Consider the following 26,190-nt stretch of genomic DNA (forward strand, 5'->3'; position numbering starts at 1 on the left):
AAAATAAAAGAATGAAAAAAATATACGCTACCAATATGTTGCTTACTCAGGTGCACAAGGGTTGAAGAGTATTTGGCGGTGTAAGTGCCCACCACCTTGGACTCTCATTAGAGAATAGGGGGGGGCCCCGGGGGTCAGTGCCCGGACCTTGTGGGGTGTAGCGGGGGGCCGAGCTGGGCCACAGTGTTGCTCCCGTCAGGGGTGGCCGGGCTTGGCCTTCCTGCTGGGCCCCTGAGGGAGTTTCGGGTCGGGGGCTGGTCTGAGGGGTGTATTATAACACCGACTGTTGGTGGAGCCAAGTGTACAATGTTAATCGTGATTGTTACTTTCTTCAACCAATGTACCTGTATATGATGTAATTGTTATTTGTTCTTTTTGGAAAAACCTAATAAAAACTATTGGAAAAGAAAGAAAAAAATATACGCTTATTGGGATTTTTTTTACCAAAAATATGTAGCAGAATACATATTGGCCTAAATTGATGAAGAAAATATATTTTTTTTCAAAATGGTCGGTCGTTTTTTCTATATAGCGCAAAAAAAAAAAAAATGCAGGCGATAGTCAAATACCACCAAAAGAAAGCTCTTTTTGTGGGGGTAAAAAAAGGACACAAATTTGATTTGGGTACAGCGTTGCACGACCTCACTATTGTCAGTTAAAGTAACGCAGTGCTGTATCACAATAAAAGGGCCTGGTCATGAAGGGGGGTAATTCTCATCTTCCAGAGCTGAAATGGAAACCTAAACAAGCTAGCCCCATTTCAAGGGATAATTTTAAAATTTCCCCAAGTTGACCTTTAAACTGTTAGTAAATCCAGTACCTTGCATTCACTAAATCTGGTCTCCCACAGTACACAGAACATGGAAATTAATTTTAGTAACTATAAACTGCTAAAAATCTTCTCATCTGCAGTATATAGCAGTCTTGTGACTTCTTTGAGTGTCTGGCTAAAGTTGTAGGAGACATTTTCATTCTACTCTCATTGTCCTATGAAGCTGCATGACCCCTGACCCTCTGTCTGGACAGTGCTGATTGGCCCTGTGCCGATCACATCACCCTCTCAAGAAAGAAAAAACTCTAGCAATACACACCAAACTGAGCATGTGCAGAGTGCCTCCAAGGCTCTGTACTATCAGGAGATTGATTGGGGACAGTGGAAGAAGGGGAGGATCAGAGAAGACAGGATCAAACAGCCTTTTTACACAATGCACAGGATTAACCCCTTAGGTTCCACAGTGAACATAACAAGCATGCTTTACTGCATATACAGACTGATTTTACTGTTGTGGGTTTAGTAACACTTCAAAGGAGTTGTAAAATTTAAAAGGCTTTTTATCTTAATGAATTCTATGCATTAAGATAAAAAAACATTTTGGGTGCAGCCGCCCCAGCACCCCCTAATGCTTACCTGAGCTCCATCTCTGTCCAGTGATGTCCATGAGTCCCTCGGCCGTCTGGGACTTTCCTTCCTGATTGGCCGAGACACATTGGCTCCCACGGCTGTCAAAGTCAGTTAGCCAATCAGGGGAGAGAGAGGGCAGGGCCGAACTGCAGCTCCGTGTCTGAATGGACACACTGAGCTGAAGCTTGGCTCGGGTGCCCCCATAGTAAGCTGCTTGCTGTGGGGGCACTCAAAGGGAGGGAGGGGCCAGGAGCAGCAACGAGGGACCCGAGAAGAGGAGGATCCAGGCTTTTTTAAAATAACAACCCGATTATACTCACTTCCTCTGTGCAAAACCAACTGCACAGAGGTGGCGAGTACAACAGGTTTGTTATTCAAAAAAAAAAAAATTGAAACTTTACAAATCACTTTAAGGGTCCTTTCACATGATGCGCCATCCGTTCTCTGCTCAGTGGGGGATCGATCCGCTGATCCCCGCTGAGCAGGCAGGTGACAGCTCCGTCTCCACTCTGTGTGCAGAGAGGGAGGTGTCAGATCCCCGCTGTCCTCTATGGGGGAATCAGATGAGAACGGACCGTCTGTCTCTTCTTATCCGATCCGATTTTCTGGACGGATGGAAAATAGGGTTTACAGCCGTCCGGAATTCACGGACAGGATCAGAATCGGATAGCAGCGGGTGTCAGCGCTGACATCCGCTGCCCCATAGGGATGCATGGACGATGCGATCAGGTCCGCCTAAAAAAAATGACAGGCGGATCTAGTCGGATCGTTCATGTGAAAGGACCCTAGAGGTTTCTAAGTATTCAGACCAAAAAAAAAAAAAAAAACACACACACACAAATTAATTTAATACCACTTAACCACTTTACCTCCGCTTACATGGAGGCTACTGCGGCAAAGTGCCGAGATCCCGTCCAGCGACGTAGACCTACGTCGCTGGACTCCGCCCCTTGTGGGCGGCGCTCGCGCGCCGCCGGAGGCTCGCTCCCGCTGTGTTCATTCACAGCGGGAGTCGGGCCAGCGGAGGAGCAGCGGCGATTGCCGCTGCTCTGCCCCGATCGTCGGGGATCGAGTCTGGAGATCCGCCCGCTGTGTGTAAACACAGCGGGCGGATCTCCATAGTGACAGGGACTGACAGATCGGAGTGTTCAGCATAGCTGGACATCCGATCTGTCCTTCTGTCACACAGTCACCTCCCCCCCCCCACACGTCAGTAAGCACCAGGCATACATTAACCCCTCCCTCTCCAATAAAATTAACCCCTTCCCTGCCAGTGTCATTTTTACAGTAACAGTGCATATATATAGCACTGATTACTGCAGTAATGTCACTGGTACCCCCAAAAGTGTCAAAAATGTCAGTCAAGGGTCCGATCTGTCCGCCGCAATGTCGCAGTCCCGCAAAAAAAAAAAAAAAAAATCGCAGATCACCGCCATTACGCGTTAAAAAAAAAAAACACCAAAAATGACAGAAATCTTTCCCTTAGTTAGTAAACGCAATAACTTTTGCGCAAACCAATCAAAATACGCTTATTGCAATTTTTTTTACTAAACATAGGTAGCAGAAAACAAATTGGCCAAAAATGTAAAAAAAAATTAGATTTTTACATTTTTTTGGGGGGGAATTTCATATAAAAAAAATGTGAAAAATATTGTTATTTTTTCAAAATAAACGCTCTTTTTTTGTTTATAGCGCAAAAAGTAAAAATCGCACAGGAGATCAAATACCACCAAAAGAAAGCTCTGTTTGTGGGAAAAAAAGGACGTAAATTTTGTTTGGGTACGGCGTCGCATGACCGCGCAATTGTCAGTTAAAGTCGCACAGCGCCGAATCGCAAAAAGTGGCTTGGACGGAAGACAGCAAAATCCTCCGGTGGTAAAGTGGTTAAGAGAGAAACAGCTTGGGATATCCATCTAGTAGAACAATTCCCACTAACTTAAACTTCAAGGAAAACAACACCATGCAAAGATATGGGGGCGACAAATGAAAAATCTGGATGAGACTACTTACTTCGTGCAAGTCCATGGTTAAAAGTGCCTGGAGCTGGCCCAGTGACTATGGCATCTTTTGAGGATTTTTGGCCTGCGTCTGTGGTGTAAATGACATGTAACAGGGAAGGATGGATGGTGGGTATGAGGCCCAAGGAGGCGGGTGTTGGGATTTTTCCTCCATTTGGTTTGTAAGTTGGAGTGAGTACAGTCAGTGACGGGGAAGAGGACGGGGTAATGAGTCCGGCGGCGGTGCTGCACTTTGTCGGCTGCTGAAGACAAAACAAAACAGATCTATTACAGAGTATAAATGATTCAGAGCAGATTCATTCATAAAACAAAAAAACTAAAATGTTAATTAAGGACAAGGTTGGAAGAATGGGTGCCGAGACAACTTCTGGATCTCCAGAGTTTTCCAACTTGCCACAGCAACTTCATAAAGGTGAAGGACTGGTACAGCCCTGTCCGAATCCCACAGTGCTATGCTACAAAATGATTAGGCTTACCCAGTAATTGTAGGGATGAGAGAGAGGACTTGCCTTTGGGTCATGCTTATAAAAGAATTATAATTATGGATGCCAATTGTTTCAAATGTACCGCATCCCCATTATAAAGCCGCAAAATATGTGGGACTTTTAAAGGGTACAGACTAATACAGTGCTGTAAAGTATTTGCCCCCTTCCTGATTGGGTTTTATTTTTTTGCATATTTGTCACTCAAAATGATCAAACAAATTTTATTTATTACATAAAGATAACCCAAGTAAATCCAAAATGCAGTTTTTAAATGATTTCATTAATTAAGGGGGGAAAAAAATGTCCAGCTGCGATGAACCACATTTTTTCACATGAACTGTGATAAATCACATTTTTTGGAAAGCGGAGTTCTCTCACTTGCCACACCCAGACCTGAATACCTAAAAAGTTAGAACAGTTGTGAACCTTCCCAGGAGTGGCCGGCCTACCAAAATTACTCCAAGAGCACGACTTGTTGCTTTCAGGAGGTCATACAAGAACCCAGAACAACATCTGAAGAACTGCAGACCTCAACTTGTCTCAGGTAAGGTCAGGGTTCATGATTCAACAATAAGAAATAGATTGGGCAAAAATGGCATCCATGGGAGACTTCCAAAGGCAAAATCCACTGCTGACCAAAAAGAACACAAATTTGGCGGAGTTACAGAGTCATTGCATCACTTCCGGTTCCGGGTCCATGGAGTGAATCGCGTCCCGGACTTCCTGTTTTTTTTCATGAAGTTTGATGTTTAATCAAATGTAAGCACAATATTACCTACTTTTAATAAACTGTGGTTTATGGAGATACACTATGGAGCTCATTTTTTGGTATTTCGGCACATGTATGAGACTGCTGGGGCAGTGGAAAGAAGGAAAAGAAGAGACTCTGTGGGCCCTAGATATCCATATACAGCCAGGTGGTGCTGTGAATGCTGGCTACCCCCACAAGAGGAGAGATTTCTGATGAGTGGGGCAATAAGAGGGGGAACACGTGTGGAGAAACTGGCACACCACATGATCACCTGTGGAATTTCATTTGCAACACCAGATTAAGAGCCGGTTCACACTGGGGCTACTTGTCTGGCGACTTGGTCGCCTGACAAGTCGCCTGCCATAGATTAGCACAGGACCTGTTCTAATAGGAGCGACACAAGTCGCTCCGACTTAGAAAAAGGGTCCTCTACTACTTTGGGGCGACCTGGAGCGACCTGCATTGACTTCAATGATATGAAGTCAGTGCATGCCGCTCCGAGGTCGCGGTGCGCGCTGTGCACCGCGACTTCACAGGTTGCCCCGGCAAGTCGGGTCGCCTGTATGTGAACCGGCTCTAAGTGTTTCACAGCAGCACTTTACCAAGGACTCCTTTAAAATGTTGACATTTTTTTGGAGCACTATATTAAGGACACAATAACAGATAGCACTTGTCACTTTCATATGTCATCTCCAAAGGACTTCTAATTTGCAGCACTGGTCACTTGTAATGCTATTTGCACTAACTTATGAATTGGTCATACATTTATTTGAAGGAACGGTTTATCTATTATGCTAAACTGCTTGCATTTATATATGTAATTTTTGCATTGGTTTAACCAATTTACAAATCGCCCGCCGCAGTTATACTGCGGCAGGCAGCTGCTCCTGGGCAAACCGACGTAGCTATACATCGGTCGCGAGCAGGAGGCTAGCGGGCAAGCGTGCGCCCCCGCTCGTCAGCGGGGAAGGCAATGCAGTGGGCAGGCGGCTCCGATTGCCGCCTGACACCCGCGATCGATCCCCGCTGGGGGAGGAGAAGAACACAGCTGACCGTTCTTCTCCCTGGAATGATCATAGAGCCCATGTGATCCTTCTATATAGGATCACAGGTCTCTATGGTAATTTCTGAAGCCACGCCCCATCACAGTTAGAATCACTCCCATGGGCTCACATTTAACCCCTTGATCACCCACAGGGTTAACCCCTTCCCTGCTAATGGCATTATTACAGTAACAGTGCATATTTTTAGCACTGATTACTGTAGTAATGTCACTGGTACCCCCAAAAGTGTTAAAAATGTCAGTTAGGGATCCGGTCTGTCCCCCGCAATGTCGGAGTCCCGGGAAAAAAAAAAAAAAAAAAAACGCAGATCGCCGCCATTACTAGTAAAAAAAAAAAAACAGCAATAAAAAAAATGACATAAATCTTTCCCGTAGTTGACGCAATAACTTTTGCGCAAACCAATCAAAAATACGCTTATTGCGATTTTTTTTACCAAAAATATGTAGCAGAAAATTTGGCCTAAAATGTTAAAAAATTTAGATTTTTACATTTTTTTTTGGGAATGTTATATAGCAGAATGTGAAAAATATATTTTTTTTTTTCAAAATTGTCGCTCTTTTTTTTTTATTTATAGCGCAAAAAATTATAAAATCGCACAGGTGACTAAATACCATCAAAGAAAGCTCTATTTGTGGGGGGAAAAAAAGGACATCTATTTTATTTAGGTACAGCATCGCACAACTGTGCAATTGTCGGTTAAATTAACGCAGTGCCGAATCGCAAAATATGGCCTGGTCATTAAGGGGGAAGTGGTTAAGGTTTTAGCATCTACATATAGGCCGGGGGGCCTCTCCATTCTTTCCCACATGGCAATGTCAGGTCCTTACAATAGTTTTCCCAAGCACTGGGCAGTGCATTTTCCTTTACACAATCTTCCATGAGGCACATTTTGTTATAAGCGGGGCCACATCCACTTTTGTAATACCCTATTCATATCTGACCCTACCTTGGTAATAGTCGCAGTGGAGGCAGCAGCTACACATACACACACTAATGCTCCGTACACACGTGCAGATTATCTGAAGACTTTTGTCTTCAGATTTACCTTTTCTATGTAGTGCAAGGGCCTGCCGGAATGCATACAAATTGAAAGTGTTTAGGTTTGACCTCATATTATATGGTTTTGGTAAGTCTAAAGGAAAAATTCTTCAGATAATCTGCACGTGTGTACGGGGCATTATTCCCATCCATAGAGCAGAATCACCCAACACACTACCAAAAAGAAAACAAAGGCTTGTCTCACATTTGCCCAAAAACATTTTGATTATCCCCAAGACTTTTGGGCAATTATTCTGTGGACTGAGGAGAGAAAAATTGAACTTTTTGGAAGGTGTGTGTCGTTACATCTGGCGTAACACGAACACAGCATTTCATAAAAAGAACATCATAACAGTCACATGTGGTGGTGGTAGTGTGATGGTCTGGGGCTACGTTGCATCTTTAGGGCTTGGACGACTTGCATTCATTATTGGAACCATGAATTCTGCTCTCTACCAAAAAATCCTCAAGGGAGAATGTCTGGCCATCAGTTTGTGACCTCATGCTCAACGCATTTGGGTTTTTCAACAGGACAATGATCCGAAATACATACAGTGGGCCAAAATTACTCCACAGCAATGTGAAAGACTCATTGCCAGTTTTCAAACACTTGATTGTAGTTGTTGCCACCAAGGGTGGCACAAACAGTTATTAGGTTACATTTTCACATAGGGCCAGGCAGGTTTGGATATCTTTTTTCCCCTAAAAAATGAAATCGACATTTAAAAACTGCATTTTGTATTTACTCAGGTTATCTTTGTGTAAGAATAAAATTTGTTTGATTATCTGAATCATTTAAGTGTGGCAAATATGCAAAAGCTCCCCTAAAATTAAAATAAATTCTTTACTCTAGACTCATTCAAGTTTTGCGGTGCGCTCAGCCTTTTAATACACAAGGTCCATAGGCAGGCTCTTGAGAATGAAGGAGGTGCTTTGGACGATTAGAAGAGCTCATTCCAGGGTAAACAGATCACTTCACATACTGGCAGCTGAAAGATGAGAAAAGTCCCACTTCTGTGCTGGAACTGCTCCCAATATAAGACCGCATTCTATGTGCCCAATTTGTGTGAAGGGTTATCATGGGTTGCAGACAGGAACTCCTCTGGCCACTTCTCTCCTAAGTATGACAAGCTGTATCGAAGACAAGTGGCAGTAGGAATTTCTGTTTGCAGCCCAGGATAACCCTTTACACAGATAGGGCACATGGAAGCCATGCACTATACTGAAGGCAGCTCTAGCATAGAAGAGAGAAGAGGCACTCATGCCTGGTTTCATCATATGTAAACAATGAGAGCAGATCTAGTGCACAGTCAGATATTTGGAGCACATTACAGATATAGATTGTAAAATCTCTCCTTGAAGCCAATCTCCTCCCCCTTGTGCTCTCCCATCTATCAGTATTTCTCGTCTCGTCTGACATATTTTCATTGCCTTTTGCAGGACTGCCAAATGGGGCAGAGAACGACAGGAGCTCAGCTGGCAATGGGGAGTCGGGCAGGGAAAAGGGGGGGCTGAACCACTATACAGACACAGACTTGATACTTCAGAGCAGCAATGACATCAGCGTTTATTCACTGCAAGGGGCACTGATGCAACTGGCCATCGATTGCACAGAGCTGCTGGGATGACTAGTCACCTAAAAAGGAAGTTACGATACCAGGAGCTTGCAAAGGCAACTTCTGGAAAAGAACTAGACCACAAGGGGACAGACTGAAGAGAAAGATTAGGTATAAAAAGGTAAGCTTATTGCTACATTAATGCATTATCTTCCATATGAGTTCAGCTTAAAGTGAACCTGTGCTTTTTCTGTGCAGGACAAAGCAAAAGGCTTACGTTTTATGCTGCCCCACCTCAGCAGCTTTTAGTTACCTCTGTTTTTGCTCCTTTACCACTCCAATCAGCCAATGGGAGTGAAAAAAATAATTCAAATGCAATTTCTTGTTAGCGCTTACAAAAGGCTGGTTGCCTTTTGCCCGGGAAGGAGTCACATTCTTCTCCATTCCACAAAGGAACTGGTATTTTATCTGATCCTGGCAGCTACAGTATATGGAATGGAAGGTTGCAAAGGAAAAATGGGATTTTTGACTTACCGTAAAATCCATTTCTCTGATGTTCATTGACAGACACAGCTCCTGATCCTCTTAACCATTGGGTTATACCGCCCCCTACAGGAGTAGGACACTGGGCAGAAAAAAAGCTTGACTACACCTATGGGTAGTCTCAGGGGGTATACTCCCACTCTCACCTATAGGCACTCAGTTTTGTTACAAGCAGTGTCAAGAAACCCAACTCCACAGAGGGGTGGGTGCTGTGTCCATCAATGAAATGAATTTCACGGTAAGACAAAAATCCAATTTTCTCTATCGTTCACTGACGGACACAGCTCTTGATCTTCTTAACCATTGGGATGTCCCAAAAGTAGTGTTAAACATGTGGGGTAGGAACAGCAGAATAAATTCCCCAAGGCTAAACCATAGCCAACCAGGTAACATGGAGCTTAACCAAGAACAACTGGAGCTCACCTGAAAAAAAAAAAAAAAAAAAAAAAAAACAGTACTCCCTCAAAGAGAACCTGGTCCTCTAAACCGCAGCCTGCAAAACCTTGCAGCCAAAAGGAAGCATCCGCAGATGCCAACACATCCACTTAATAAAATTTTGTAAAAGTGTGCACAGACAACCAGGCAGCCGCCCTGCAAACCTGCGTCACTGACGCCTGATGACAGAAGGCCCAGGAGGCACTAAGCGTCCTAGTAGAGTGGTCCGTAACAGGAAAAGGAGGAACCTGACCCTTAACTGAATAGGCTTGAAACACCGTCTGAAATGGTCGCAGCAGAAGCGGACAACTCCTTCCGAGGTCTATCTGTGAGCACAAATAGCGAGTCTGACTTCCTAAAAGACTCTGTACCTGGCAGCTACACCCTAACTGCCCAAACTACATCCAAGGCATGCAAGGCAATTTCCTTAGGATGTTTTGGAACGAAGGACAGGGGCGAAGAAACCTCATCTCTGTGAACCACCAAGTAAGGTGATAACACCACCAGCTCCGACATCCTGCGCGCAAAATTGATTGCCACCAAAAAGTCCACCTTCTGGGATAACGTAAGCAGGGGAACCTCCCTAAGATTTTCAAAAGGAGGTTTCTGGAGGACTGAAAGCACCAATTTGAGGTTCCAAGGTGGCAATGGAGACCGTAGCGAAGGAGCCAAGTGTTGAACTCCCTAGATAAAAGTACACACCAAGGAAAGTGTAGCCAATGGCCGATGAAAGAAGACCGCCAAGACCCGAGACCTGGCCCTCGATAGTACTCAAGGCCAGGCGCTGCTCAACCCCCCTTAGGAGAGATGTTTAAGATTAAAGTCACCGAAAAGGAGTGAGGATGAACCCCAAGAAACACACCACGCAATGTATGACTTCAATGTACGATGGTAGATTTGCTAGAGGTATTTTTTCTAGCTTCTAACAGCGTAGGAATCACTGAATCAGACAAACCTCTCTTTCAGCACCTGGCTTTTAAAGCCAGAGAGACTGTAAAGCAGGATGGAAGATTGGCCCTTGGGACAGCAGCTCTTTCCTGAGAAGAAGTCTCTAAGGAACATCGGCGACCAGCCATATCAGATTGGCGTACCAAGACCTGCGAGGCCAGTCTGGAGCCACTAAGATGACCAGAATCCCTTCTGCTTCGATCTTGCGCAGAAGTCTTGGCAGAAGCTTGAGAGGGAGGAAAGGCATAAATCAGATGATACTGACCCCACGGGGCCACCAGAGAATGTGTGGCATCCGCCAGAGGGTCCCGAGACCGTGCCACAAACCTCTGCATCTTCCTGTTGAGACAAGAGGCCAACAATCCCATCTCAGGACTACCCCACCGGAGGCACAACTGATGAAACACCTCTGGATGAAGTGACCATTCCCCCTGGTCCAACGACTGTTGACTGAGGTAATCCGCCTGCCAATTTTCCACCCCCCCGAGTGTACAGCAGAAATGGCTGGAACGAAACGTTCTGTCCACCGTAGAATGCCGGCTACTTCCCAAGCCGCCAGGACACTTCTTGTGCTCCCTTGGTGATTGACATAGGCCACAGCCGTGGCATTGTCCGATTTAATTAACACCGGACACCCCAGAAGAGAAATTGTCCAATGATCCAGACAAAGTCTGATCGCTCGGAGCTCCAGTACATTAATCAGCAGTCTGGACTCTTCCAGTGTCAAGACCCCCTTAGCAGAACCTTTTCCAAGGATGCCTCCCCACCCGGACAGGCTGGCATCCGTGGTTACAAACCGAACAGTACAGGGGTAGAAAGGGTTTGCCCTGGCGAAGACACGGAGAACAAAGCCACCAGATGAGGGACCCTCTCAAAGCCAGATGAGGGACCCTGGCTCAGCCGGAACAAAGCCACCAGATGAGGGACCCTGGCTAAGCCGGATCAGATTGTCTATAGACTGTAGATTCTTGTCCCATTTGACCAGAATCGCTCTTTGCAGAGATCTGATGTGGAGAAGGGCAGACACCATCAGGCCCAGCACCCACATGCAAGTCTTAAGGGATGACCGTCTGCTGGACAACAAAAGTTGAATTGCTTCCTGCAGTTTCTGGAGTTTTTCCCAGAGGAAGAAACACTCTGGCTAAGGCCAAGTCCACAGTCAGATCCAGATTTGTGGATGGAACCAGAGTAGACTTCTGAAGGTTCAGGCTCCAACCAAACTCCCTCAGAGTTCACAGAGTAATCTCCAAGTTGGCCACCAGAGCAGTCGGAGACTCTGCTCGCAGTAGAAGATCGTTCAGGTACCCCAAGTACCGCGATCCCCCGCTGAAACAATGCCAGCACCAGGGCAAACACTTGTGTGAAGACCGGAGGAGCAGAGGCAGGACCAAAGGGTAACGCCACAAACTGATAATGCTCCTCTCCCACAGCAAAGTGGAGGAAGCACTGGTGACCATGACCAACACATATTGGAAGGTGAAGGTAAGCGTCCTTGATGTCGATAGAAGCAAGAAAATCCCACTGATGCAGGGATGACACTAATATGCGAACTGACTCCATTCGGAACTTCTGCACCCGCACAAAGCAGTTTAGTGCCTTGAGGTCCAGATCTGGACGCACTTTGCCCTCCTTCCTGGAGACTAAACAAGTTTGAAAAAACCCCTGAAAACGTTCTGAAGTCCGAACCGGGACAATCGCCCTTGGGCTCAGCAAGTCTTGTACTGCCCCAAAGAAACCCTGTAAGCGGTCTGGGGACAGGCCCCAGTTGGAGGGAAAAAACCTTTCCAGAGGGTAAGAACAAAACTTGATCTTGTAGCCTGACCGTATGACTTTGTGGACCCACTTGTCCTGTACCAGGGAGGTCCACGGGTCCAGAAACAAGCAAAGATGCCCCCCCCCCATCCCACATACAGGTGAGGGTGCCCCTTCTTGCTGAGGGAGCCTTGTCCGCAGGTCTGGCGAAGCCCACTCTCTACTTGCCAGACCAGGTTCAATTGGATCCTCCGGAAGGGCCCTGAAGGGTTTTGATCCCATCTTGAGACCCTGACGGATGAAAAAAAAAACACAAACGTAGGAGCCAAGAAGGATGGACCACGTCAACGACGGGGCTCTTTGCCCTTACTAGCCTGCGGAAAAAAAGGTACTCTTCCCCCCCCGTGAGAACCTTAATGATGTCATCCAGGGAAGCTCCAAACAGGCAATCCCCTAGGGGAGATCAGATAAGACCTTCTTAGAAGTCGCAAACCAAAACACTTAGGGACCACAAGGGGGCATTGTGGACAACCCCACTGTTTAGGGACAATTTTGTCAAAAGTAAGAGGTAAGGGGAACATGCTTGCCGGTTTGGAGGACTTGTGGGTGCCAAAGGGAACCGACGCCTCCGATGCAACATCAGCCGCATCCTCCATTTTTTAAGTCTCACGCACAGATATAATCAGTGCACCCACCAGCGTCTTTTTATGCACGGCTACAGGAGCAGAGAATCATCCTCACTATCTGAGAAATCAGGGTGTGTGGACACAAACCCAGCAGGGTGACTCGCATCCGCGGCAGCCAAATCAGATTCAGGATCTGAGGAGACAGATGAGGTAGGTGAAGGCGGGGGACACTTTTTGGTAGCCTGTTTCCCCAGGAACAAATCCATCTAGGACACCAAAGACTCCAGGACCGCCATCAGTGCAGTAAGGGATTGTTGGGACCCAGAGGGCCCGGCTGCCTCCGAGAGGGGGATCAGGTGGTGAAATGTGCTCCAGGGACTCCATAAGTGAAAAGGGGGACCCATAAAAAAAAAGGTGAAAAAACACTGTCAGGGACACCCCCACTGCGCTGGCAGCACCACAGGTCATCAGGTACAGGAGCACCAACTGATCCTAAAGCAGAGAGGGAGAGGACCCCACCAGACTCCCCACCCACCGATCAGGCACCGCAGCACCAGGCTTTCTGCACACTCATGCAGCGATCAGTAAGAGAAAGATCCAGCACCAGGGGATAAGGAAGGGCTCCCACTGCCGAAATCACCGCCCATATATGCTTCATAGTCATGGCCGCCTCTATTAGCAATGAGAAACCACTAGAAAATGGCCGCCAAACCTAAAGCACACAAGCTATAAGAAAATGGCGGCCTAGGGGCCCGGGAGGGGTCCCAAGAGCCCCTAAAACTCCACCAGCAGGAAGGGGGGCCCTGGCAGGAGCCCCCACCTGGTAAACCCCCCTCGAAAAAGCCGATCGTCTGGTCGCCAGCGGCACACACCCCATCGCCAGCTTAGCACCCCAGACCGACCTGAAAAGGTGGTATGGTTACCCCATAGGGAAGAGGGGGGGGGTTAGGCAGATGAGGGGCGAAGTGTCCGCAGGGACCACCGAGAGGGGGGCACTGCATGGGAAGAAGAACCTGGGGGTTTGACCGTCCCAGTGAGGGGCCCACATCCACCTCAAAACCCTCTAGGGGGAGAGGGGCAGCTACTTACCATACCAGGAACAGGGTGGGCACCACTCCAGACAGGACCGCCGCTCCATCGAAATTGGGGGCTGTCGGCTAGGAGGAAAGCTGCGACTCAGGACAAGGCCAGGTCGTATGCAACCTTGTGAGACGATAGCCTCACTGGACAGGGACTGGCTTGTGAGTTCATGTTGTGGCCGACCTAGTACTGAGCTGAGGCCTGCGTGTGCTCGCTGGCCAGACTGTGGTGACCACTGGATTTTAAAAAATATCTAGCCCGTCCCCAAGTCCAGGAGTTGATTGTAGATTCTCACAGGAAAAATCCATTAAAAAAAAAGGAAAGAAATTGCCAGGATCAGAGATCCCAGTAAGGAACTAGGTCCTTACTCCTGACTAGGCATAACAAAAAAAACTGAGTGCCTATAAGCAGAGAGAGGGAGTATACCCCCTGGGACTGCCCATAGGTGTAGTCAATCTTTCTTTCTGCCTAGTGTCCTACTCCTGTAGGGGGCAGTAGAACCCAATGGTTAAGAAGATCAGGAGCTGTGTCCATCAACGAACGATAGAGAAAGTGAGTATGTTCTGCAGGGGAGGAGGGAATTCTGGCGATCCTACTGCCTTGACATGGACAAACAATAGGTTTAATTTAATTTTAAAGTGGGTCTTATAAAAATAGCATATTCGTCTTACACTTAGACTGGGAGATGTGCCTGTGTTTCCTCCAGCTCCTCCAATCATGGATGAGGTCAGCAACTTGGCCACTCCTTGGGTTCCTTTTCCAGAGTCTTGCAATGCCATCAAGGTCAACTTTTGAGATGGGTGAGAGGGCTTCTTGGCAGGAACAGCAGGTGGACTACGAAGAACAGATGGGGGTGACTGGTTGACAGAGACTGTGTTGTTTAGGCCAATTGTGCTCCCTGAGTTACCAGGTGAAGGAACCGGAAGCCTTGGAACGGCCGGCCTGTAGGATGCAGGTACTACTGTGCTGCTGCTGCCAGGGTGCTTTCCCAACAAGTTAGGCGATATTACAGGTTTGTGATGGTTAACTATGTTAGATGGTGGAGGAGGAGTGAAAGCCTGGGGTTTGGGAGATTTTGTTTGTGGGGTGGGAGGTCTCTGTGGGGTGGGAGGTCTCTGTGGGGTGGGAGGTCTCTGTGGGGTGGGAGGCCTCTGTGGGGTGGGAGGCCTCTGTGGGGTGGGAGGCCTCTGTGGGGTGGGAGGCCTCTGTGGGGGTGATGGAGCAGTGACTCTCTGACCACTATTCTGGTTCGGCGGTGTGAAGCTCCCCTTAATGTGCTGGCTGTTCATGTGGTAGAGCTTCACTGAGGGCTGTAGAGATGGGCTAGTGACCTGGGTGATCTTCACCTGCCCATGTGCTTGCTGCTGTGGCTTTTGCTGGACTTCAGATATCATCTTTGCACTGTGGACCTGTACCAGTTGCTTCTTCTCTGAGATCAGTGCTGGTTTGTCAGTAAATGTTGGTGGCCGTGATGAAGAATGGGAGATATTTGCTACAGATACTACGGGAGAGGTCTTCTTTTTCTCCTCTGTGGGTTTCTCAAGCCCAGAGGATTTGGGGACAGGAAAATCGAAGGTTGATGTTCGGCTGGACAGAGCATTCAAGTGTTCCGATACGGCATCTAGAGATGGGGGATTGCGAATGAGATCTCCATCTAGGGAGTTGTCCTGATTGTAGGTAGAGACTGGAGACCCACTAGTAGAGAAGGATGATGTAGGAGCTGGAACCGGACTGTTCTTAGCGGGAAGTGTTGAGACAGCTGCTCCCTGGACCTCTGCAGGTGAAGGTGGTACAGTCTTCTCTGCCTTATTTGAAGATTCCTACCACAAAAATTAGGAAAGTTAAAAAGGGGAAATCAAACTATATACACATACACTTAAAGTTAAAAGGGAAAAAATGCTTTACTATAATTTTTTTTAGGTACTGTATATCTAAAGCCCAATATTTATTGCCACTTTGGATAAAGCAGAGAATGGTAAAAATCAATGTCGGGTCTTTTTTGCTATCTGTGTCCCATTACAGATATTTCCCATCACTTCCTGTCCTGTAGACAAAACATAAATTGACAGGTAAACTCGCCAAAGTGAGGTCAAAATCCTCTTAAACATTTGTCACTGGAACAAGTACCCCCCTGGGAAACATTTTCCCTTTGTGTTCTGGTGACAACGCAAGGATTTTGCATTGTTCCTCACTTTCAGTCCAGGTGATAGTGGTCACCCAGACAAATGGAAAAAGTGAATCTTCCTAGCAGGGACACAGACAGCAATAAATCCCTCCAAGTTCAACTTAAGAGTTTCAACAATCCATAGCTGTCTCATACTTCTTCTGCAGTCGTGCACCAACAGTCCTCTTCAGAGTAGAACTACACTGTAATTTTCCCCATTTTCTGTGAGCTCAACCTGTTTATACACATCCTCTGTCCTAGAAGAATGCCCACCCCCATTGCTGCTGGAGAAAGAAAAGCTGCTGTCGTGACATCACTGGACCAGCCAGAAGACTGCAGAAAAAAAAAAAAAAAAAAAAAAGTATCTATAGGTTTTTCTTCTAAAATAAAAATAATACTGGGGGAAGCAGTATGGGGGTGAAATGCAGGTAATCTGCTTTAACCACTTCCGCACTGCTCACTAGAGCTGTACTGCGGCAAAGTGACTCGATAACGTCTGGCGACGTAGTACTACGTCACCAGACATTCCCCTCTCTCGGCGGCGCGCGCACGCCGCCGGAGGCTCGCTCCAACTGTATTCCGTCACAGCAGGAGTCGGGCCAGGGAAGGAGCGGCGCCCGCTGCTCTTCCCCAATCGTTGGGGATCGAGTGTGGAGATCCGACTGCTTGTGTAAACAAAGCGGGCGGATCTCCTAAGTGACAGGCAGGGTCAGATTGCAGGGTTCAGCATAGCTGAACCTGCGATCTGTCCTTGTGTCACATAGTCCCCTCCCCCCACACACATCAGTAAGCACCAGGCATACATTAACCCCTTGATCACCAATAAAAATTAACCCCCTCCCTGCCAGTGTCATTTTTACAGTAACAGTGCATATGTATAGCACTGATTACTGTAGTAATGTCACTGGTACCCCCAAAAAATTCAAAAATGTCAGTCAGGGGTCCGATCTGTCCGCAATGTCGCAGTCCCGCAAGAAAAAGAAAAAGAAAAAAAAAAAAAAACACCAAAAATGACATAAATCTTTCCCTTAGTTAGTAAACGCAATAACTTTTGCGCAAACCAATCAAAATACGCTTATTGCGATTTTTTTTACCAAAAATAGGTAGCAGAAAACAAATTGGCCAAAAATTTTAAAAAAAAATTAGATTTTTACATTTTTTTGGGGGGGAATTTCATATAAAAAAATTTGAAAAATTGTTATTTTTTCAAAATTTACGCTAATTTTTTTGTTTATAGCACAAAAAGTAAAAATCGCACAGGTGATCAAATACCACCAAAATAAATCTCTGTTTGTGGGAAAAAAAAGGACGTAAATTTTGTTTGGGTATGGTGTCGCACGACCGCACAATTGTCAGTTAAAGTCGCACAGTGCCGAATCGCAAAAAGTGGCCTGGACGTAAGACAGCAAAATCCTCCGGTGGTAAAGTGGTTAAATATGTGACCAAGAATTTAAATAGCTGTACTGGTTATCTAAAAGAAGCACAGAAGAAGAAGAAGCAGCCGGCTACTACAAGGCAGATGTAAAAAGGCAGCAAGAGCGCTAATATTTGACATTACCTTTACTTTTACTTTGGAGGGAGCTGTGGGTTTGTTTTTTGCCCTGTTAAAAAAAAAAAAAAAAGAAGGAAGAGAGACAAGAGTTAAAGTAGAGACACGCAGATCCATATCTCTGCTCAAAACTGGCCTCTTATACATGCACAACCTGGGTGACGACCATGGTAGTCCATCTCCACTCTCCTATGAGAGCATGAAAGAATGTCAGAGCATGAAAGAATGTCAACCACACTTCACTTCGCTCTTCTTACAGTATTTTTGAATAATTAATTTGACGGCATACAGCGGCATACATACTTCTAATCCAATATGAAGGACATTGCAATTAGTGAGAAAGATCACTTGGTGGTATAAGCAGATAACAAAAAATGAAATGCTTCTACAATGGCCAATTTGCAAGTAAAGTCTGGTTTAGGATTTCACAAACAAAGATGTCCCAGCACAATTACCAGCTAGCCTGCAAAACAATTTTACCCTGTCTGTTTTGCAGGCTAGCATGTAAGTATGCAGAGAAATCTTTGTTTGTGATGTGTGTTGCCCTTCCATGTGCACCTTACTGCAAAGCATAGGTATGGGTTGGTTGACACTTTTTTGTACAGTTGCTTTAAGATAACCTGGCTTGCTTGCCTGTAAGCTTAAAACAACGTGTACAGAAGAGCAGAAATAAGTAACATTGGCAGCGCGTTTGCCTTTAGCAGCCGATGACCACAGAGCATTTGTAACATCACAGGGACTTGTCAACACCAATGAAGGTTAGATGTTCAACTTACATTATAGAGCTGAGTTGTGGGTACAGACGTCTGCTTTCATTAAAGAGAGTCCTGAAATAACACAAGATACATGACAAGGGATTTCAATTTTTTTGGCTAACAAATTTACTATTCGGGTAATGGACATATAAAAATAAAAATGCATAATCTTTTCCTTATGGCCCGAACATCACATTATTTCTCTGAGAAAACTGAATCATGTGTGACATCAGTATTGATCTAAAAATATACAGTGATCCTTACAATATCTTCAGGTTATGAACCTTAACCACTTGCCGACCAGTCACTGGGACTGTACTGCGGCAAAGTGGGTCGTTCCCGTCCAGTGACGTAGACCTCCCCTTGTGGGCGGGCTCGCTCCTGCTGTTTTCAGTCACAGCGGGAGTCGGGCCAGGGGAGGAGCGGCGGTGATCACCGCCGCTCTTCCCCGATCGTCGGGGAATCGAGTCTGGAGATCCGCCCGCTTGTGTAAACAAAGCGGGCGGATCGCCTAAATGACAAACAGTGACAGATTGCAGGATTCAGCATAGCTGAACCTGCGATCTGTCCCTGTGTCACTCAGTCACCTCCCCCACATGTCAGAAAGCACCAGGCATACATTAACCCCTCCCTCTCCAATAAAATTAACCCCTTCCCTGCCAGTGTCATTTTTACAGTAACAGTGCATATGTATAGCACTGATTACTGTAGTAATGTCACTGGTACTCCCAAAAGTGTCAAAAATTTCAAGGGTCCGATCTGTCCGCTGCAATGTCGCAGTCCTGCAAAAATCGCAGATCACCGCCATTACTCGTTAAAAAAAAAAAAAAAAAAACACCAAAAATGACAGAAATCTTTCCCTTAGTAAACACAATAACTTTTGCGCAAACCAATCAAAATACGCTTATTGTGATTTTTTTTAACCAAACATAGGTAGCAGAAAACAAATTGGCCAAAAATTTAAAAAAATTTTGATTTTTACATTTTTTTGGGGGAATTTAATGTGAAAAATATTGTTATTTTTTCAAAATTGTCGCTCTTTTTTTGTTTATAGCGCAAAAAGTAAAAAATCGCACAGGTGATCAAATACCACCAAAAGAAAGCTCTGTTTGTGGGGAAAAAAAGGACATAAATTTTGTTTGGGTACGACGTCGCATGACCGCGCAATTGTCAGTTAAATTCGCACAGTGCCGAATCGCAAAAATTGGCCTGGACGTAAGACAGCAAAATCCTCCAGTGGTAAAGTGGTTAAAGAACTATAAACTTTTTTTTTCATTTTGGCAGTTTTGTATGGTTCATACTTGTACTCATACTGTACAATTCATTTCCTGAAAACTAAGAACATGGATTAAACTGAAGAGTAAAAAACATATTTCAAAATAATCAGTTTTTATAATAAAATATAGGAGACTGAAGCTATATACAAATGTAAACTTTCTCTGTAAGGCCGGGTTCACACTGTGCCCAGACGCAGCTCACAGCAGGGGTCTGGTGCATCCCTGGTTTCCGTTTCAGGGACTAATCAGGTCTGAATTTTTGCCTGTATTCAGACCTAAAACGGGGCCAAAAACGCACAGGACCCTTGTGCAACGTGCTCCACGGCCACCCAGATGTGTGAACCGGCTCCACTGTCATGGGAATTGGATGCGGAGAAAACCCCCATCCAATTCACATCAGTGTGAATCTAGCCTAAAGGCTGAGTTTGGCCTCACCCTTTCCTGCCACCTCATTAGTCACTGAATCCACTTGGCACATTAAAAAGGAGCAGTAAGGAGCCTTAGGAGGAGAAAGGGTTTAGGTAAATCTTATCTTACGTGTTTTTGGATTAAGGTGTGTTTTGACAGTTTTTTTTTTTTCTTTAGGTAACCTCTGCTTATGAATTTAATAAAGAAGCACATTATCTGCGTTCAAATACAACAAAACAGGACACAGAATCCTGAAGATTATAAGGTTTGCTGCTCCATCTAATCCATATGGTGGCCAGAATCTACTCACAGCCTTGCTGCCCTTCTTAGACAAATCTATAGTTACAAAGAAAAGTAAAAACAGAGGAATCATCAGCACCATTTATTAACAAAACACATAAAAGGATACTCACAAAGGTAGTAGCACACCGGATTATGCTGGTTATGATGGTTATTTGTATTTAGAGGCAGTTACTGGTACCAGCATATGTTCTTACCCAGGATATTTTAATTGTCTATGCTTTTAATGTGTTAATAAACATGTATGTATTTTGGGTACTATCCGAAAAGGTCATGCAATTCTATTGGACTATTTATATTAAGGGGTTGGTAGTCCAAGTCTGGTTATTTTTTTAGCGTTGTCTATGGTGTGCAACACGACACACACCACCCCGAAATATTATTATTTATTACCACTTTTTTTTTTTTTTTTTTTTTTACACAATAGGGGTAGAGACCCGATTTGAAAAGTCTTATATAGGTGTTGAATAGTAGATACAGAAGCTTGTAGCACATACAATAGTAACAGTATATTGGACCTTTATGACCTGGGAGACCTGATCAACATCCAGGGCTTTTTTTTTAGCTGGAACTTGATGGAACTCACCACTTTTGGCTCAGGCCCACTCCTCCCTGCTCACCGCTATCACTTGTAAACAAAAGTCCAGCATCTGTGCTTACAAGTCACAGCTTGTCTCCCAGTGGCTCAAACAGATCTGGTCTCCTGAGCGGATTTCACTGAGTGAAGGATGGGGACAAGGGAGATGAAGGTGCCTAGGGTGCAGTACGGATGCTGACGCACCCACTGAATGATCTTCCTGGAAGTACTAGAGCTAGCTGGGTGCTTCAGTTTATTACAACAAAAGTAAGACGTGGAAGATTAAGCTTTTAAGGGGGGGGGGGGGGCTGGAGATGGGGGCAGTGGAGGGGAGTTGCATGCAAAACGTACGAGCTGAAGAGGGGTGGAAGTGAGATGTGGACGGGGGATGCAGTGGTAAGCAACGGTGGAAGAAGGCTGAACTCTGCCCCACTGTTAGTGAAATTTGACTACACCCACTATTTATTGTGGTCTGAAGATGGGGGGGGGGGGGGGTCGTGGTTGAGTTCCTGCACCTTATTTCTGAGAAAAAAAAGCCCTGTCAATATCACACAAACAATTGCAAAAATGTTAAAAAGTTTCAAGCAAAATAGCTCTGAAAAAGAGGGTATATCCCATGACACTCATTTGCATTCTTACAATGGTCTGTGTAATGTTGCTAAGGTCTCCCAGGTCATAGAGGATCAATATACTGTTGCTGTTGGATTTATTACAAGCTTGTGTATCTACTTCCCTTGTGAAGAACTGCTTACATTTTTTTTTCTTTTTTTTTTAAATAAAGGTTGCTTTTGATAATTCACTAGACTGGTGTGTCCTAGACTGGTGTGTCCTATTTTTTTTGCATTTCCTATGCTATGAATCCAATGTCTAGAAATGTGTCAGGTTTACTTTATTCATGGCTGATTCATAGATAATTAAAGAACTCAAATTTGCCCTGTATTTCCTTCACATACCGAGCCTGCATCCAGCCTCGGGGCCAGATAGGTTTCACCTCAGTATCCAGGAAAGATTTGAAATATTCTTCCAGGCTCAGCATACCACCACTGCCCTCCGGTTCAAACATGTCCATCTTAATACGGACCAGCTGGCTCAGGAGCTGCCTGTAGAGAGAAAAGACACAAAGCAGTCATACAGCTGCACACCTATGTTCCACAACTCGAAGCCCAAATTGAACTCTTACACTTTTCATTTCTTTATAGTTCTATACCACAGCTTGTTCTGATTGCGGCTTCATGACCTCACAGTCAATAAAGACATAGTATGAGTTTGGTGTGGAAGAACCTAAGTGGTCTGCACAAGCCCTGACCTCAACCCTACTGAACACCTTTGGGATGAATTGGAACATTAAGTGCAAATCTGCTTTTCTCATCCGACATCTGTAGTTGACCTCACAAATTATTTTTTGGTTGAATGGGCACAAATTCCCACATACACACTAGAAAACAATCTTGCGGAAAGCCTTCCCAGAGGAGAGCAGGTGGTTAGAGACTGTTCCAACAGCAGGTGGGGGAACTCCATGTTAATCCTCATGGTTTTAGAAGGGGATGTTCAGCTCATGTAGTTGTGATGCCCAGGCATCCACAAATTTTTGGTCTTACAGTGTATATAAAGAATAACCCTGGAACCCTTAATGGGTCCTCCTTGCTCACTCATACAGCACAGCAAGAAGCAGTGGGACCATTACTATTACTACAATATGCATCCAATCAATTCTGCCTGGAGTCAAAATCCCCACCTGATCTCCTCCGTCCACTGGAACTTCTTTCGAGGCCCAGCAGTTTTCTTGCTGCTCTTGTCTTCTTCCTCCTCTTCTTCAGAATGAGCCTTCTGGTCCTTGTCATCAGACAGCTTTCTGTGGAATATAAAAGCAGATTAAGAAAGGAATGCTCAGAAATGTACCACAACAATGATCTTATACCTTTGCAAACCTTATCAATGCTACACAAACTATCTAAACACTTTGCTCTTTGGACTTGCAACTTCGTCATACTTTACCAGGTACAATTTCATAGCACCCCCTTAGTATAAAATGCTTCCCCAATTCTAAAAAGAGCGGTCCCGTCAATCTGACTAATAAAAGGCTGATAGGAGATTTATACTCTGTGCTTCTTCTAGCGACCAGCTCTAAGTTATACCTAGGATGTGGAGAAGAGAGACCTTGAAACCATTGATGAGGGACTACAGTGACTACTAGACAGTGGACTAAAGCCTTGGAAATTGTTCCTAGGGTTTCTTTATCCTCTTCCCAAAAGCTTACACAGTTCATTATTCACTGGGTTTATCATACTCCACAAAAACTACACTTCTAAGGTGTAAGAGGTAAGAGTGTGTCCTGCGACCTCAAACCAGGGTAGCACATGCCCATGGTCTGGGATGGTGGGTTGGCAAAGCCAGACTGCGATCAACAAGTGCACTCTGAATGCATGAGTTTTGGAACGCTTTCAGAAAGTGCACCACAACGGCAAGGTGTAATAGAAGTCTACGGCTCAGTGCAGCTAACCTGCAGGAAAGCCACAGTACACTACACTGCACCTGCAGTATGGGTTAACTGCAGCGCATCAATATGAAAGCAGCCTTATAGGTGGCACAGGAGAGTAGGGGCTCTTATAGATTTGCGGTTTGGGTGCAGTAAAACCCCATACTTCATTGTGGCCCATGACTGGTTACCAGGTAACTTAAGTGGCCCTCGCTCTTTAAATGGTTGTGCACCCATGCCCTAGGTGCTCTGGGGAAACTGATACCCTAATACATAGGCTATTGAGAGGCCCTATGATATTTCAATACTGGTCATTCATTTTTCAGACAATGATCTGTGCACTCATCAGCTACCTTTACATCTTAAAATAGTGCTTCTGAGCATTATTCCTGAGGGCCTAGTATCATCAACCTCCCAGTTGTTGCTTGTTTTTTTCTTGCCCACAATTTAACTGCACAGAAATGGATGTCACCTACACCTCCATCATTTATGCAATGAAAATATACACGAAATTACACCCTGGAAAGAGAAAAATGGACTTTGCATAAGGGTTATCCCCAAAAAATTGGAAAGAATTATAGTCTCCAAGGCTGTCTTCATGCGGCCTAGTTTCTGCCTCATCTGGATTGTCTCTTTTATCCCACTAATATTGTGTGCTTGGTATGCTGTTGTAACATTAAGAGCCCATTCACATTAGCGCGACTGGTCAGGCGACTTGTCAGCCTGACAAGTCGCGCTATGTCGCGGTCCATTGAGTAGTACAGGACCCGTTCTAATAGGAGCGACACAAGTCGCTCCGACTTAGAAAAAGGGTCCTGTACTACTTTGGGGCGACTTGCATAGACTTTCATTATGTGAAGTCTCTGCAAGTCGCGCCGAAGTCGCGGTGCACGCGACTTCACAGGTTGCCCCCCGAAGGTGTGTCGCCTCAATGTGAATGGGCTCTCACCGTTAGGTAAACACTTGATTATGGGTATCTGTATTTTGTAAATTCTGTACCTTATTTCTATATCTCTTGCACAATAACTGCTGGAAACTATATTGCAATACAGCGCCACGATTTTATTTAATTTACGTGCGTGAGTTTTTGCTTGTAACGGATTATAAAAAGGTTTCTTTTTTTTTTTTTAGAATACTCAAAAAAAAAAAAAAAAAAAAAAAACCACACATGGAATTCTAATTCAAATGTTCCGAAGAAAATTTACCATGCATTTAAAGGGGAACTTTAGTCAGAAAATAAAGTCCTGCTAAGATCACTTCATGCTGGCCCCTTTTGCAGGTATAGCCATGTAAAACATTAAAAATAAGCGTACTTAAAAGCCAGTAATACGTGGTCTCACCCTGCTCTGCACATGCTCAGTTGCTCTTTATTTTTAAGCACTGCTGAATTCGTAGAGGCCGATTTGCTGACAGCCTTAAAGCAGAATTAAACCCTCCTATCCTTTACAATCAAGGATGCAGCTTCTGTTTGGTCTGTAACTGCCATTGTGCTGCACCTATGATCAGTTATGACACCAACATTTGATGGTTTCACAGTTTGGTTGAGAACACAAGCAAATGTGACAGTTATTTTAAAAGGAAATGTACTATAAATACATTTGGAATGATCATTTTAATTGGAAACTTACTACGAATAAGTCAAATTTGACGAAACGCGCTAGAACCACAATATTTGCCATCTGAACTTCATTCCCTGTGCCGTTTAATGGATGTTTGTAAGTGTATATGTACCCCTTTGTTTTAATAAATTTCCTGTAAGCAGTTTTACACTATGTCTGTGTCTTATCTCTGCATATAAAATGTCTGAGTGGGAGATTCAGCCATCTTCGTTCAAGACTTCATGGCCATTTGTCCGAAAATCCGATGATACAGCCATTGTTGGGGAGACCCATGACTAACATTCAGCCTGTATGACCCATTTGCTGTATGGTATTTTGGGTCCATAACCTCTGGTGAGCGCATTCAACTTTCACTTTGATGATGTGGGGATCTATCTGCATCTTTGGTCACCTATACAAGTCTGCATGGTTTACCTTCATCTGAGACTCCCCATTAATTTATTTTTTTCACATTATAATTTGCAGTTCTTCATGGGACTCTTTATATGTTTTTTTAGCGCTGTACTTTATTTGTATACTCTAAATGTGACAGTTAGCCAACCCAGAATGTGTTTTTTTAAACCGTTAAAATCGATGGGTTTAGTTCCGCTTTAGGATTTACTGCTGTTCAGGACCTGGAAGCAATTAACAGCACACACTAATGTTGGTAGTGTAATTATTCATGTGCAATGTACTGTATGTTCTTTGCTAAAGAACATTAATTAAGTTGTTATGGGTAAAGTTCCACTATAAGCCAGTCTTAGAACTGCACTGAACGTTTCACGTGCAACTTTACTTGCTGATGAAACAATGGTATTGGGACAACACTAAAGATTGGAGTCTCTTGAATCTCAACGATTGGATTTCAACACTCTAAGCAATGTAAACAATAGAAATAAGGGAATTCCTATGTTATACACAAGGGGGTTGTTGACGTGTAAAGCTGATATTGGGCCTTTTGCAGACCCCAGCAGACAGTAATGGAAGCATTTATTTGTAAAGAGGTTAGAATGACCAGTGATCCAACAGTCTCATGTAGCATATCCCCAGACTCTCACTATCTCCTGTAATCTTCAGTCTCCAACCATCCCTGTTGCATGACTGCAGTCTCTGGTCATCTCCTGTAGTATGTCTGAAATCTGACAGTATTCTGTCATATACTAAAAATTATGTTTGCCCCTCAGGGGCCCCCTACACCTTGTAAAGTGAAAACCAAAAAGCGTTTGTAACCTTAAAAATAAAAAATTAGCTAACTCTAAGGTGGTTAATGGTGATATTTCAGATTAATATTGGATTTTAACATTCAGTGCATCTATATTACCTGGTTGATCCTGCCAGTTCCCACCTTCCTGGTAATAAAAACGGACCACGCTAGCCAATCCATGCTA

General features: G+C 44.7%; 1 protein-coding gene across 1 annotated transcript in view; it reads right to left on the reverse strand.

The window, feature by feature from the left end:
• UBN1 (ubinuclein 1) overlaps nt 1-26,190 on the reverse strand; it is a gene marked incomplete at its 3' end in the record, with an annotated part of 64,489 nt that overhangs the window by 6,338 nt on the left and 31,961 nt on the right. The window contains exons 11-16 of the mRNA XM_082261661.1: nt 22,464-22,580; nt 21,682-21,828; nt 18,188-18,238; nt 17,421-17,463; nt 14,370-15,518; nt 3,413-3,662 (exon numbers count right to left, since the gene is read on the reverse strand). Of these exons, the coding sequence (XP_082117787.1) occupies nt 3,413-3,662; nt 14,370-15,518; nt 17,421-17,463; nt 18,188-18,238; nt 21,682-21,828; nt 22,464-22,580 (1,757 nt within the window). The remainder of the gene's footprint in view (nt 1-3,412; nt 3,663-14,369; nt 15,519-17,420; nt 17,464-18,187; nt 18,239-21,681; nt 21,829-22,463; nt 22,581-26,190) is intronic.

Source organism: Pelophylax lessonae (genome assembly GCF_965119305.1).
Source record: "Pelophylax lessonae genome assembly, chromosome: 6".
NCBI classification, from domain to species: domain Eukaryota; kingdom Metazoa; phylum Chordata; class Amphibia; order Anura; family Ranidae; genus Pelophylax; species Pelophylax lessonae.